The following is a 14,514-nucleotide window of genomic DNA, read 5'->3' on the forward strand; positions in this document are numbered from 1 at the left end:
AATATTGAGGCTAAAGGAATAGAGTTGTGGATGAGAGTCATGACCCCTCTTGCCTGAGTAGTACGCTACCTAGCCACCTCCTCCTAATCCTGATGTCGTCATCTAATGAAAGGTTGGTTTCTTGTTTTGAAATAATAATACTTTTTAAAACCTTCCCATAACCTGCTGCATAACCCTTTTTAAGTGTTTGCTACCCCCTACAATCCCAAGAAGCAAATTTAATCTCTAATGCACTGGAAATACATTATTATAATTATGAGTTTGTTACACCTTAAGGCATTGATGTACCCAAAAAGACAAGTCAAAAACTCAATAAATAAAAAATAACATTTTCTTTTGCTAGTTATTTGTTGAGTACATTTAGTTTTACACACACACACACACACACACACACACACACACACACACACACACACACACACACACACACACACACACACACACACACACACACACACACACACACACACACACACACACACATATATATAGTTGTGGTTTTTTGTGGGTCACACTCTGGCTTATATAGGTAAGAAGGCAGGTAGAGGTCCAGCATGCACCTGGGTGGGCCTATGTTTTTTTTTTTACCAGTCATCATTTACCAAATCATCAGAAACACACACATTTTGAATGTACTTCTTTTGCCTGTGTGCACCACATCTCCATGGCGCATCAGTGGCCTTTGGTTTATGTTTGATGAGTTTTATTTATTTGTATTTTTAGACAAACAGCTACTACACTAATAATACAATAACAATGACAATAAAAGCAGACTTGTATGTATTTCACATAGAACAGACCTGTAACCATGCCAGAATCCTAATTTCATCATTACATAACTTAATATAACAAATGCCTAAATCATTATCAATACACCATGGCGTAGTAGTATTCTAATCTTTTAGTCCCTTAAATTTGATAAAATTATCTGACGTTGTACGTAAAGTTTGTGTTTGTCATTGTAGGTAACCAGCGGTCTGGCAGGAATGAGTATGCCATGTTTGATGTCACAAAGCTTCTGTTTCACACTTGTATTTCTTCTGCTTTTTGTGCACTCCTGCCGTCAAGTGTGGGTAGAAACGTTCTGGTTTATCCTTGTAGAGAACTTGTTTTTTGGCTTTGACTGCTCTTAACACAGCCACCTTACCCATGCCGTTCAGAATCTTCATTGTTCTCAGGGGTGCAGTGAGTTCCCGTCTTGGGTCGACACCATGGACTCCTTCTGGAATAACTTCAGAGCTTAGTGTTGTGATGCCCAGTGTCGCCGGAATCCAATTCTCGAGAATCGAGCAGGGGTCGTCCCCCTCTGACCCCTACAGGAGGTTAACCAACCTGAAGTTGTGGCGCCTGGACCATTCCTAGAGATATGATACTTAAGCCATTTTAACATATGCACTCCTGAAAATATCTAGATCATTTCAGCAGGACTGCTCCAGATACTCTCCTGACCTGACTGTTCACATATGCACCTCACAGTGGGAGACTTTTCCTGTCAGACAGGTAGGCTGGTCTTCTGAGGTAAGACTTGACGAAAAATAAACCAAGCAGAAGAATCATGCCAGCTTCCCCATGGTAATTGAATTTACCTGATTATCCTGATGCAACTGACATCAAGATCATGACGAAATATGTTGCAGGCAGAAGACAAAGAGCTTTCAGGATCAGTTTGTGTCTTTTCACTTTCACCATGCTGTTATTGGTTCCCTTTTTCCAATTTTCTTCTCTACATTTCAATGTTTGGTTAAGGTTCTCTTTTAAAAGTGTCTTTTCTCTCCAAACGGTCTCTTGATATTTATATGTAGGCAGTTTGTACTTTAGGTGTTTGTATGGTTTAAGGATATAAAGGAATAGCACAATTGATAACTTGGTAACTTTTAGTTACGAAAAAATATGTATTGTACGCTTTGCATTACACAACCTTAATGGCCATTTTAATTTTTAAGTCGCCCAGTTCACATTTCAGGATCTTACCAAGAGAAGATTCCGTACTGCAGGTGGCTCCTCCTTCAGGCTGAGGATCTTCTTCAGTGTTTCCTGCACTGAGGTGGCTGGGACAACAAAGGCTGTAAAATAATACAGTAGCATTTGTTCACGAATGCGACTGATGTATTGATACCCATCAAAACAGAAACTGAAAGATATTTAAAAGTTCAGTTAGAAAGATGTAGGCCTATACCCTGACTGAACAACTCCTATCACTCTTTTGTTTTTTTATACCGTTTTCTTTCACAATATTGGCAAATTATAACTTCTGCATTAATGTGTACAGGTACACATGATTTTATACTTAAGATACAACTGGTAAATGACTTCATTAAAGCACAATATAAATCAAATACGACACATACTTTGTGTATTTTAAATAAAGTAAAAGCCACGACTGGTAAAACCAAATATAAGTGTTGTGAACTAAATTCAAATGTATCTTGTGTGAATACTACATTACAAGTAGCCTGCCTCAAAACACTTGTATGCAAGTGCAGCCTAAGCCCTTCAGTATGAAAGCAATCAATAGGCTATGGAGAGTTGGATGACCTCATGAAGGTTACCTTTAAACAGCTGGCAGTGCTTTCTGTGGGTAGTTTCAGTTGAAACCAAACATTTCCTCATATAAAATAAAAATTATAAAAGAAAATAATAATTAAAAAAATTACCTTAACTTTCATTTTCGCCTTTGGTTCACCAAACATGGGGTAAGGTTAAGAATGCTTTCATGCGTTTAAAACCCACTTCTCATTTATCCCACTCACTTTTAACTAGTTTTGTAAGCAACACTTCACAATTGTTAGCAAACCTACCGCATACAGGGGAGCTATGGATGTTACCTTAAACTACAACCAGGAACACCTGTGTTTGACAACTCAGTGACGTCAAGTACGCTACCTGGGGACTAGGGGACGGCGGTGTCCTCAGGAACAGACCAGCAGAGGGTGAACTGTGAGTGTAACTATTATCGTCTTTAAGTTTTAAATCCATTCAGACAAAGGTCTTGTAAAGGAACTTAATACTAACACACCAACAGCAAGCCAGCAGTCTAAACCTTTGTCAAGATGGCGTGCGGTTTTAAAAATGTGGCGGCTGTCGGCCCTCAAATTTGTCTTTCAGGCTAACCAGTATAAATGTTTTTTCTTATTAATTCACTGTGATTTGTTATTATTTTTTAAAGTTTGCTAAACGATAACGTAACTGCGTTTACAATTCGTTCAGTTAATGATTTCAATAAATGTAATCAAGTTCTGTAGGCCTACCTTTACCAATTGTTTAGTGTCTTTACCTATTCTTCTAATAGGCTAATAGGCTACTCCATGTTGTCAGTAGTCAGGCTACAAACTAACATTGAAGATTAAGATTGTAATACAGCATATAATATAAACCAATACTTTATTTGATGCTCAACTGAGTTTCAATTTCTTTTATTTCATAAGAACAATGTCATTACACAAAATAAAAAAAGGGAATGCGAGTTTGCAATCTGACCATTTTGATGATGTCACTTACTCTGGCTCTGAACATCTTGTTACACAATACACTGAAATAATACACACTAATGATGGAAAGAGAAATACATGTTGGATGTTGTCTAATTCGAAGCCCCTTTTGTTTCTCATGCTGCTGATATGCTGCAATATCTACACCCTTCTAACCTAGGATAAATCTGCTGGAAGATTATGTCCAGTTTATTTTTTAACCACCACACCAATGAGTCATTCATACCATCTGAACAGTCTTTTTAACCTGATGAAGTGACACAGTGGTCTAGAGTTGTTTCCTCCAGATCCCACTAGAGGGTGTAAGATAGTTGCAGAAAGCCATTTGAAGAGCTTCTGTTCGAGGGTCTACTCTACAGTAATAAACAAAAGCGGAAGGATGTGACCTCTGCAGGCACTCTTGACCAAAAGGGGAAACGAGGCATATCTCTGTCACATGTTGTTAATCCATTTTGTCCAAATTAAATCCAAATCATTCCTTGCCTCTATTGGCAAAATATAAAATGTCAAAAAGATATAAGGTGCTGCTCCAAAAGCTATTGAAATAATGATGCAATGTCAGGCCCTTCTCCTCTGTTGACTGGTTAATCTTTGAGTGAATTTGATTTATTTGATCTACCCATCCAAACCCACTTAACATATAGATGGAAGAACCTACTTGACTAAGACAAAGAAAAACTGTAAACCACAATCTTACCCAATATTAGGGGTAGTATTGTAGTCAACATGTCATTGATTCCTTAAAGACATAAAATCTCCATGTCTCTGTAATACCCCTTTCACACTATTATCTGTCCTCCAGTCTCACCCCTCTCCTTCAAACCAAATTGACCCACCACAGCCTGACATATCTAACCGACGTCTTTCTTAATCCATGTCCCACCTCTGAAACCAAACCAGAACTGAAGCGAGGACAGAAACAAACAGGTAACAAAGGAAATAAATAATGTAGCATAGACCATTTGTCAATGTCCATAAAGATAGCCTCACAAGGGTTTTTTTCCTACACTGTTTAAATTGTCGAAAATCATCCATTATAACTAAATAGCTATGTATCAATATTAAATCATCCCTCTTTTCTGTCGATAAATGCAAGATACAGCATCAAACTATACGAAATCAGTGATGCAATCCCAACATGCAGCACTGCAGGGAGGAGGTGAAGAAAAAAGGCATAGCAGCAGACTAGCTTTTTTTGTATGTGCACCTCCTTTCATTGTTCTCCTTTATTTTTCATCTTCTTGCTGTAGCTGGCTCTCCCTCTGCTTCCTTGCTGTGGGTAAGGAGGTGCTACACAGAGCACTGTACAGTCTGAGCCTATTGGGAACATGCTGCTGACTCAGCCCAGGCCACTGCATTCATCTATCTGCACTGCAGTGCTGTCTCTGCTTAATCCCCCCCCCCCCTCCTCCTCCTCCTCCTCCTCCCCTCTCCTTCCCTCTTTCAGTGCGCCACCTTACTCACACACACTCACACGGGAGGGGGGGAGGCAGGAAAGAAACACAAACATGCATGCACACACGCAAACACACACCTGCTTTTACAACCATTTCAGTGTTGTTGCACCATGACACACCCATTCAGAGCATTAATGTATTCAAATACTATTTAAACATTGTATTTAGGTAATTTTGGGTTATTATTTTCATCGTGTTTTCAACAGACAGTAGTCTCACTGTCCTGTGTGGCTTTGAACATTTTCTCTGCCATTTTATGCAACTTATACAAGCAGTCCCATTGATTATTACCTAAGAAACACACACAAACAAAAATATCTCCAGTGTCATAGTGCACACGGCTCGAAGGCTGAACCATTTGTATTTTAAGGGGAGGGGGGAGACATCCATTGCCAGACATGGTGGAACATGTACTGTATGATAAAGACGACACCAGCCAGAGGTGTAACTGGAAGGCTGCTTTATTGTTTGGAAATAGATTCATGCTCAAATGATGATATTCTTTCACTGGTTCTCATTAAATTGTCCCATGTGGTTGTGCAACACACATCCTCCCTCCGACTGCATTAGTGCCAAGAGAAAATGACAGTCAAAAGGATTTTTTTTCAGTTAGCCTATTTTCAGGAAAGAAAATGAAATTTATCTCAGTCATGCTACAAAAGAAATGGCCTCATATACTGATCGTTAAACCAACATTTGAAAATGAACAAACGTGTTAAAACAAAAGGCAAGCTGTTCTCTTACTCGCCCATGAACCAGTAAGCAGAACACACAGAGAGAGCACTTGTACTACATGACTTTACAAGATGTTAGTCCAGACAGTCTAATCTAGGTGGTGTGTTTTCAGTTTACAAGTTAATTTTGAACTCAGTACACAATTTCTTTCGTGCTCCGTTTTGTAAAACTCCCTAGTGTTTTTGAGATCCTTGTTGCAGGTTTTTTATTGACAGACTAAATAGGAAGCTAAAAAAGGCACGTGCCGTTAAGAGATATTGCACCATAAACAAACACATAGACAGTTAAGACAGCTAACCCTTAAATCAGTAGTTATTTATAGTGAAAGTGACAGCCAAATTAAAGGTCAACTCCAAACTGCAGCAGTGTGTTTTTGAGGGGGGGGGGGGGGGGGGGGGGGAGACATGGAGGAGGGTTAGAGCTGAAACAAGCAAAATTACACAAAGAGTGAGCGGTGGCTCTTACTGGGGCACACTGATAAGCCGGAAGTCACCTACATAAGGCTGTGAGTGTGTGCATGTGTATTTGTCTGTCTGTGATTGTGTATTTTTGTTTGCACATGATATGAATCTATGGGGCAAGACATTTTCACACATGTATAAAAGGGTATGCTGGTAGTGCAATCCTCTCACCAAGGCAGGCTCCACAATTCTCAGCAAGCAGCCAGTACAACACCATGCATTGTACGCTGGTACCCAATATGCAGAAGTTTGCAGTGTTTTGGTTTTTCTCTGAACGTACCACACAAAGAAAGAAGCGTTATCAGTTACACTCTGTGGTTCTGGTTTCCCCTCAATGCAAGGACTGGACAGGAGACTCTCTCTCTCTCTATATATACATATATATAAATATATATATATGATAGAATATATATATATATATATGTAATATATGTAATATAGATCTGTATATGTATGTATTGACCTATACACTTTTAAATACAATATCTGCTTTTAATATAGATTCTTTTAGCTTACTTCCCTCTTTTTTTGTGAAAAGTGACTCAAAAAAATCTACTTCATCTAACAAAGGTGTCACAGCCTAACAAGTGTGACAAAGGGTGTCAGCTGGAAGCCATTCTATTAAGGTTATTAATATTTAGTGTTAGATTAATAGCTGTAGTTTTTTTTAAGTAATCCTGTATTTACAGAAAACTACACATGCCGTTAAAAGAAATTAATATATTACATTATTTATAGTGTCTTAAAAAGTCCATTCTTAGCTTTTTCAGCTTGTGCCATATAGAACATAGCCTGAACTGTGGTTATTTCCTTCTTTTTCCGTTTTTTTTCTTTTACTGAATGTGTGTCTATTTTTAGGTTTCTTCCTATTATACACATTTGTATTTCCATGGTGATCCTGGAGAAAATGGACGGCAGTAGCTTTTATTCTTATCATTCAGAGTTTTATTTGGTTCAAGTTAACACCCACACTGATTTTGGAGATCTCATGCAGCAGCTGGACCATAAAACTTTGAGAACTGATGAGGGAGTTATTCATTAATAGTAAGTGACATCACTGCACAACAGGAAGTGCAAAAGCTGTGTTGTGGTGCTTAGGCTCATAGTACCAGAAGGATGCATCAAGTGCTCTGTTGGTTATTTGGTATTTGTTATGCAGTAGCGCAAGATGAAGAAAACTGGCAAATGAGAGGCTCAGAGCACCTGTTGTAAAACACTGAAAAAACGGGCCTGTCAAACTGAGCCGCCACAAAGTTATGTTTGCTGCTCAAACCAAAACATCCCAATTTACTCTCATGACATCTCCTCACAGTGTTTCCTGTGTCTGATTGCTATCAGGGTGAACATTACTAGTGTGTTTACTGAAATGACTTAACCACAAATGTAATCCTCTATCAATAGAAACGCTGCCAATACAAGCGAGCGAAATGTAGTTGTTTCACTGAGATGCTTCTAGCCCTATAAATCTAAGCGTCGTAAGCAGAAGGTGCCACACTGGCTCCGGACCAGGCGGCCGCCAAAATAGGGCAGCAAGCCGAGATCATTGTCCATCAACATGGCATAAAACATAAAAGATTAAAACGTGATTTCATAAATACTCCCATCACATTCACTTGCATTTTGTTGCAGAGCTCATAATAGTACATCTATAATATCTCCTGAGAAAAGGGATGAATTTTTCAAGCATTGCATACATTTCTAGGGTCTCTCTGTCGAGTAATGACAGCGAAAAAATTGAATGGGCAGGGCATACTTCACCCAATCCCACTCCATGGACAAAGGGCAACAAGGGATAACAAGGCAGATCTCTTTGGCTTCTCCACACACAATGTTTCTGTCCCCCATTCATAATTTTCTGTTTCTCATTAAAAGAGGATAATATTTAATCCCGAAAGTATGTGTTCCAGCACAAGACCTGTTCCCTCGACATCATCTTCGATGTGGCTTATTAAAAGTGCTTAAAGTAAGACTAATCAACAATCAAAATATAAATATTACGTCAGGGAATTAAAAAAACACATACACACATGTAGAGAAGCTACATAACATTAAATGATGTAAACGAAATAATAAAAAGACTTCTCAGCCCTTTTCAGAAAGCTCTAACCACCCACAGAGAAACATCAGAAGTAAGAGGGAGTTTGCCAAACCTGTGAAATCCCCACAAACCACTTAGAACCGACAGTAGGACTCCCAAATGCCCGCTCACACAAAACTAAAGGCAGATGGTATGGAAGATACATAGGTGCATACAAATTATAAATATAAGCTTTCTAGAATTAAAGTTTTACGTGTTTTAAAACATTTCAGTTCAAATGAAAAAACATGTCAGTCCCATGAAACACACAGCCATCCGTTTCCATATCTTCCACACTCAAAATCTCCTCAGCAGCATATCATTGTTTGGATTTTTACCCACGGATCCACTACAGTGGTATCATTTACCCTCATATTGCATTCTTCTGTCTGTAGAGGCAACTATTCAAACATATATTCACTTGAAATGTGTTGTGTAATGAGATACAAATTCAGAACCTTTTTTTCACATGATCAACCCCAACATCACTTATCTTTGTTAAACATATTACTCTGAACTGAGCTTTCAAATCTTCTCAATCTTACAGTCGAGCCACTGTTGTGCTCTGAGTATTAGTGTCTTGTGGACTATGATAATTCATGCAAGATTTCTGATCAAAACATGCCATCATGCAAGTCATTTCTATGCATTGAACAAGCACAATTATTTATGTATTTGTTTGGAAATCTTTCTGAGTAAATGTAAGCCCTTGGCCCGAGTTGACCCCATAATAAACAGACCCTTAACCAATTGGTGTGAAAGCCCATGTAAAAAAAAAAGCATTTGATGTGGGTATAACAAAGATAATATGACTAGAAGAGTTAAGTGACATGGGCAAAATGTTGAATATTGTGTTGTTTTTTTTTCTTCTGTTTGCATTTTTGCTGCTCAAATGAACATTTTCTAGCTTTAATAAAACAGAAGTATTTCCAACGCTCTGTCACTTGTGTCTTACACTCACCAGTCATCCTTCTGTTTGCTCTTATAGAGTGAGTGTGTCATTTTGCTCCTCTATAAATTTCAGCACTAAATGACTCAGAAACACTCATTTGCTGCACTAAGAGAAAAATTCTTCAGCATCAAGCGGCATCCTTGTTTTTCTCTTACAACACAGTCTTCCATAGGAATCCATTATTTGCATCCAGGTGCAAAATCCTTGCTTTGATTCTGGCTCTTGGTGTAGAGTTACTCATTTTATCTGTAGACCAATGTTAAGTGAGCAATCTGCCTCTCAGCAGACACACACCTTGTCTGTTTTTCATTCCCTTTTGTGAAGATCAGTAGTCTAGATAAAACAAAGTCACACAGTATGCTGATTATGTTTGGTTTGACTGAAGTTCAAGAGTCTTCAAGCTGTAACAGACCAAGCTGCATCCCTCTGCATCAATATAAGAATGAAGTCTGTAAACAAAATTATTGAATACTATTTTTTTCTGACTTGCAAATGAAATAATCTGTACATCTGTGTGGGTGAGTTTCCTCTCGCCTTGCTTGAAGTTACATTATTATATTTTTTATTGTTATTACTGTGATTAGTATTCCAACGCTCTAACATTTAGATTCCCTGATGTCTTTTTGGTTTCTTCCTTTCTCTTTCCTTCCTCCCTTGTCCTCGTTGTTGTCATCCTCTTTCTCCTTGTCAGGTTTGGTTACACTGTCATAGGAAGGCAGGGAGGCAGTTGAGGGAGTGCCCTCCTTCTTCTCCTGTTCCTGATTGTTCCCACCATTCTCCACTTTGTTATGGGCTGGTTTGCGCTTACAGACAAAACCCCGCCTGGCCAGGTAAGAACGATAGGCCCTTTGAATGACTCTGACTGACACTTCCTCCTGTTTGCGCCTCAAAGTGGTGGTGATTGGCTCGTAAGAAACCTTGGAGGGATTCGCTGCCACAAAACGCTCCTCCATTTGTTGTCTCAACATGTCCAACTCGCCACTGTCTCCCAGTACACGCTTAGTGAATGCAAACAGAATGTCCAGGCAGTGGATGCGGTCGCCACTAACCATAGGCATGTCCATGGCAATCAGTTCAATGGTGTTGGGCTTGGGGACTCGGAGTGGGTGTTCAAGTGCATCAGCAAAGTCAGAAAGCTTGGAATAGGTGATGAACTGTGAGGCATCAGGGTCAAACTTCTCCCAAATCTCATAAAAGGTCTCAAAGTCGTCCTCACTGAGTGGGTCGGCGCTTTCCTCTGTGGCCACACTGAAGTTCTCCAGGATGATGGCAATGTACATGTTAACCACAATAAGGAAAGAAATGATAATGTACATGACAAAGAAGAAGATGCCCACTGACGGGTTGCCGCAGTTTCCTGTGTTTGGGGTTCCACTATTCTCCAGTAAGGGGTCACAGTCTGGAGGGTAGTTCAGGATTGGCAACAGCAGGCCGTCCCAGCCAGCTGACGTTGTGATCATAAAGAGGATGATCATGCTGTTACCGAAGGTCTCGAAGTTGTACATATCATCAATTCCAGCCCCATGTTTTACATAGCCAAAGTTGGACATGCCAAAGATGGAGAAAATGAACATAACCAGGAAAAGCAGTAAGCCGATGTTGAACAAGGCAGGAAGTGACATCATCAGGGCAAACAGTAGAGTTCTGATTCCCTTGGCCCCTTTGATGAGACGCAAGATTCTGCCGATACGAGCCAAACGGATCACCCTGAAGAGCGTCGGAGACACAAAATACTTCTCGATCAAGTCAGCCAGGAACATTCCTGAAGTAGAAGAAACAAAAAGGGACATAACATGTTTGGTTTAAAAATGTAGTACCGTATATACTGACCACATAATATCTTATGAAATACACTTTAGACAACTCTGCCTACAAGTATGACCAGAATGTAAGAAACCAGGCAAAGAAATAGAATATCAACAGTTTTAGAGGAAATAATAAATAATTTCATGTCAAGTATATTTGAATGGTTAATAAATTGCAGTCAGGTAAACTGATTGCTGAGATTAAAGGTAGGGTTGGTAATTTTCAAAATCTAGCAGGATTTTGAAAGTAGCATTCCCTCAGTGCTCCATCTACACCCACCCCCTCCCCTCTGTGCTCCCTCAAAAGCCACGCCCCTTACTTACGCATATTAACACTATTGCTCCAGAAGCGCACCTCAGCTCAACGCTTGCATTGTTTAGAAACAATGTCTCATTCAGCGGTAAATAAACACTAACTTTTATCATAATACATGTTTGTTTTTTTTGAGTATTTTACTACTCATAATGGCAAACTCAGTATAAAATCCGTCATCTGTGACACACTTTGAGTGTGGGCTAGTGCACGCAAAGGGTAAAGATTGAGCAGAGAGACAGGAAGGCGTGATTGGTTCAGCACATTGGTACCTTGTGGCAGTGGTAAGCCTGTAAAATCTTTAACCAATGTCTGCTACAGATGACAGATTTTCTTTGTTCCTTTTTCAGAGCACCTGAGTTATTCATTTTTGTCAGGACCTAAAGACAATTCCAACCAAAATCTTAAAAAGTTTATATGGAGAAAATTACCAACCCTGCATTTAATGGAGGATAATGCTTTTGTTTAAACGTGTTCATGGATTTCAAAAATTAGCATAAAAGCAGAATATAGTTTAAAGCCTTTTTTTGTGTTTCTTGAACCCTACTTCCAGTTTTCTCTAACTCATACAATTCTTGCTGTGCATTGTACTTTATTTATTGGTCATAAAAAATGGTTTATTTTTGTAAAGAGGTTTTTCATTTCCAATACCTATTTTCAGTTTCAAATGTAATTTATCAATGCTGTGGCAAATACATTGTATATTGGTGGCAGAAAAATACTTTTTAGTGGATATCTGATGAAATAACATTGCATAGTTTAAGATTATCTAAGAATATCTAAGTTACTCCCAGTTAGGCCATGTGAATACTTTGCTTTGAATACTTGCCCACAATGGAAAGGATGACCACAACCACATCAAAGATGTTCCATCCATTGGTGAAGTAGTAGTGACGCAGTGCAAAGAGCTTCAATACAAACTCGCAAGTGAAGACCACAATGAAGAAGAAGTTGACCCAGTACAGCACTTCCTCCGTCTCCTTTGACTGATCGTCCGTCTCCACCATCATGGTGACCATGTTGAGGCAGATGAGGATCATGATGGAGATGTCAAACACCTGCTGCGTCACAAAGTCAAACACCATGCCCTGGAATTTGTTCTGAGGAGAAAGAGAGGGAAAGGGAGAAGGTATTTGGAGTCATTTATTAACCCTAAGGTACAGTAAAAATAACAAACATATTTGGTGGTGAAGATAGAGTTCTAAACAACATTAACCTGAGGCCTTGGAATTGGCTTCTGTGGCTTCTTTGACCCTAGTTTCTTCATGGCATTGTAGTATTTCTTCTGTTCTTCTGTCATGAAGATATCCTGACCTCCAAAGTACAGGACCAAAAACAATTTAATTACAATCTGCATTATTTAGACCTCTAATACCAAACATTGGGTTTGTTTATTTAATTGTCAAGATTATAAGCTTTTAGGAAACACTTTCTTATATAAATGATTTCTGCCTTGCCAACAGTAAGACCACTCATAACTCTCATATGTAATGTAAATATAAAGCTATATAGCCTGCTTGATTATACTGAGACTTACAAAATCCACCCATGAAACTAACACTGACATTAACTCTCGCTGGTTTTGTTGCTAAGCTAAGCTACCTGGATGCTTGCAGTAGCTTCATATTTAATACACAGAAATAAAAGCTGTAAAATATTCATCATCTACCTCCTTTTTAAAATTAGATTTTTTCCAAAACTAAATCATACATGAAGCAACTTGTTTAGAGAACATGAAAGTAAGGAACATCAATCTTATCTTTTTCTTTTGTTGGTTGAAGTTATCAATGATGACACCAATGAAGAGATTCAAGGTGAAGAACGATCCAAAGATGATGAAGATGACAAAGTAGATGTACATATATAAGTTGTCTTCATAGACCGGCTGGTCTCCCACCTGGAAAATTGGGGGTAAGAAGTTAAAAGTCGATCAAAACTGCACATCAATCTCAAAGTAAGACTTGAACTGAAATAAAGCTCACCTTTCTGGAATCTATCGCAGCATACATGATGTCCATCCAGCCTTTGAATGTTGCCTAACCAAACAGACACATTGTGTTAGAAAATAAGTTACACACTTAATTTCAGAGGAGAGAGAGACGTGACAGAAAATGTTGCTCACCACTTGTAGAAGAGCCAGGTATCCCGAACCCACATTGTCAAAATTAATCTTGACATTTTTCCATCTGACTTCAGTAAAGTTTTGATTAATGAGATCAAAACACTGCGATTTGTTGTTGACCACATATTTAAGGAAACTTTCCTCAGAAGTCTCATTGTAACAGTAGTAATACTTTCCGGCAAACAGGTTGACTCCCATGATGCTGAAGATGAGCCAGAAGATGAGACACACCAGCAACACATTCATGATGGAGGGGATCGCACCCACCAAGGCGTTCACCACAACCTGAGGAGAACAGCAAGGAAACGGAGCCGCTGTAACTTAGCATTCACACACCAAGTGCATTGTGTTGTTCATTCAGAAGAACATCAACACACACTTAAGATTGAAATGCACATTCCCTCTCCCCATTAAAGCTCAAGGTGTGTTTCCTGATTTCTGGCACAGGATGATTACAAAGAAAAAAACTAGGAAGGTGTGACAATATTTTAAGCTCTGTGTTCAGCACAATGCTTAATATAGTGGCTAGATGTAATAATGTTTCTTTTAAACAAAAAAGTTTCCCAATAAGATAGTTTTAGTCTTGATGACATTTGGCTCATGGACCATAAGAGTACTTTTTGGAAGATTTCCAGCTTTGTTTACCGTTTTTCATGATTTAATCATCATTACATAAGATATCTGGAATAAGACACTGACATTCTTTAAGAATATAGCTTTATCAATATGAATGTTACAGTTTAAACCTCTGCTAATTTGGTGTTAATATATATAACTTGAAAGTACATATGCCATTCATTTATAGCTGATGATATTGAAATCCATTTTCAGCTATGACAACCTTTGTATCAGAGTATATTGTTGCACCCCCAAAACTATTGTTTACCAAGGTAATCAAATACTCTATCAAGTAAAATATATACTTTTGATATTGCCAAATATTTCAGTTGCACAGCAGCAGTGTGGTTATATGGGGGACGGAAAGCTTTAAGCTTCTTAAGAATGTGCATTTCTAAACACAGGTGCCATGGTAACAAAAAGCCAAATAAACCAAAACAACAAACTGCATTATGTCAAAACTCTCTAGGTTTTTTCTTCTCATTT

The 14,514-nt window shown here is 38.7% G+C and overlaps 1 protein-coding gene across 4 annotated transcripts in view; it reads right to left on the minus strand.

The window, feature by feature from the left end:
• Positions 1-3,380: 3,380 nt before the first annotated feature.
• The window catches only part of scn8ab (sodium channel, voltage gated, type VIII, alpha subunit b), a 55,953-nt gene continuing 44,819 nt past the window's right edge, over positions 3,381-14,514 (minus strand). For all 4 annotated transcript variants that reach the window (XM_020645115.3, XM_065954930.1, XM_065954933.1 and 1 more), the window contains exons 23-28: positions 13,411-13,695; positions 13,271-13,324; positions 13,048-13,185; positions 12,505-12,609; positions 12,118-12,388; positions 3,381-10,932 (exon numbers count right to left, since the gene is read on the minus strand). In XM_020645115.3, coding sequence (XP_020500771.1) covers positions 9,767-10,932; positions 12,118-12,388; positions 12,505-12,609; positions 13,048-13,185; positions 13,271-13,324; positions 13,411-13,695 — 2,019 coding nt within the window. In that variant the 3' untranslated portion in view covers positions 3,381-9,766. The remainder of the gene's footprint in view (positions 10,933-12,117; positions 12,389-12,504; positions 12,610-13,047; positions 13,186-13,270; positions 13,325-13,410; positions 13,696-14,514) is intronic.

The sequence above is a fragment of the Labrus bergylta genome, chromosome 5 (genome assembly GCF_963930695.1).
Source record: "Labrus bergylta chromosome 5, fLabBer1.1, whole genome shotgun sequence".
NCBI classification, from domain to species: Eukaryota; Metazoa; Chordata; class Actinopteri; order Labriformes; family Labridae; genus Labrus; species Labrus bergylta.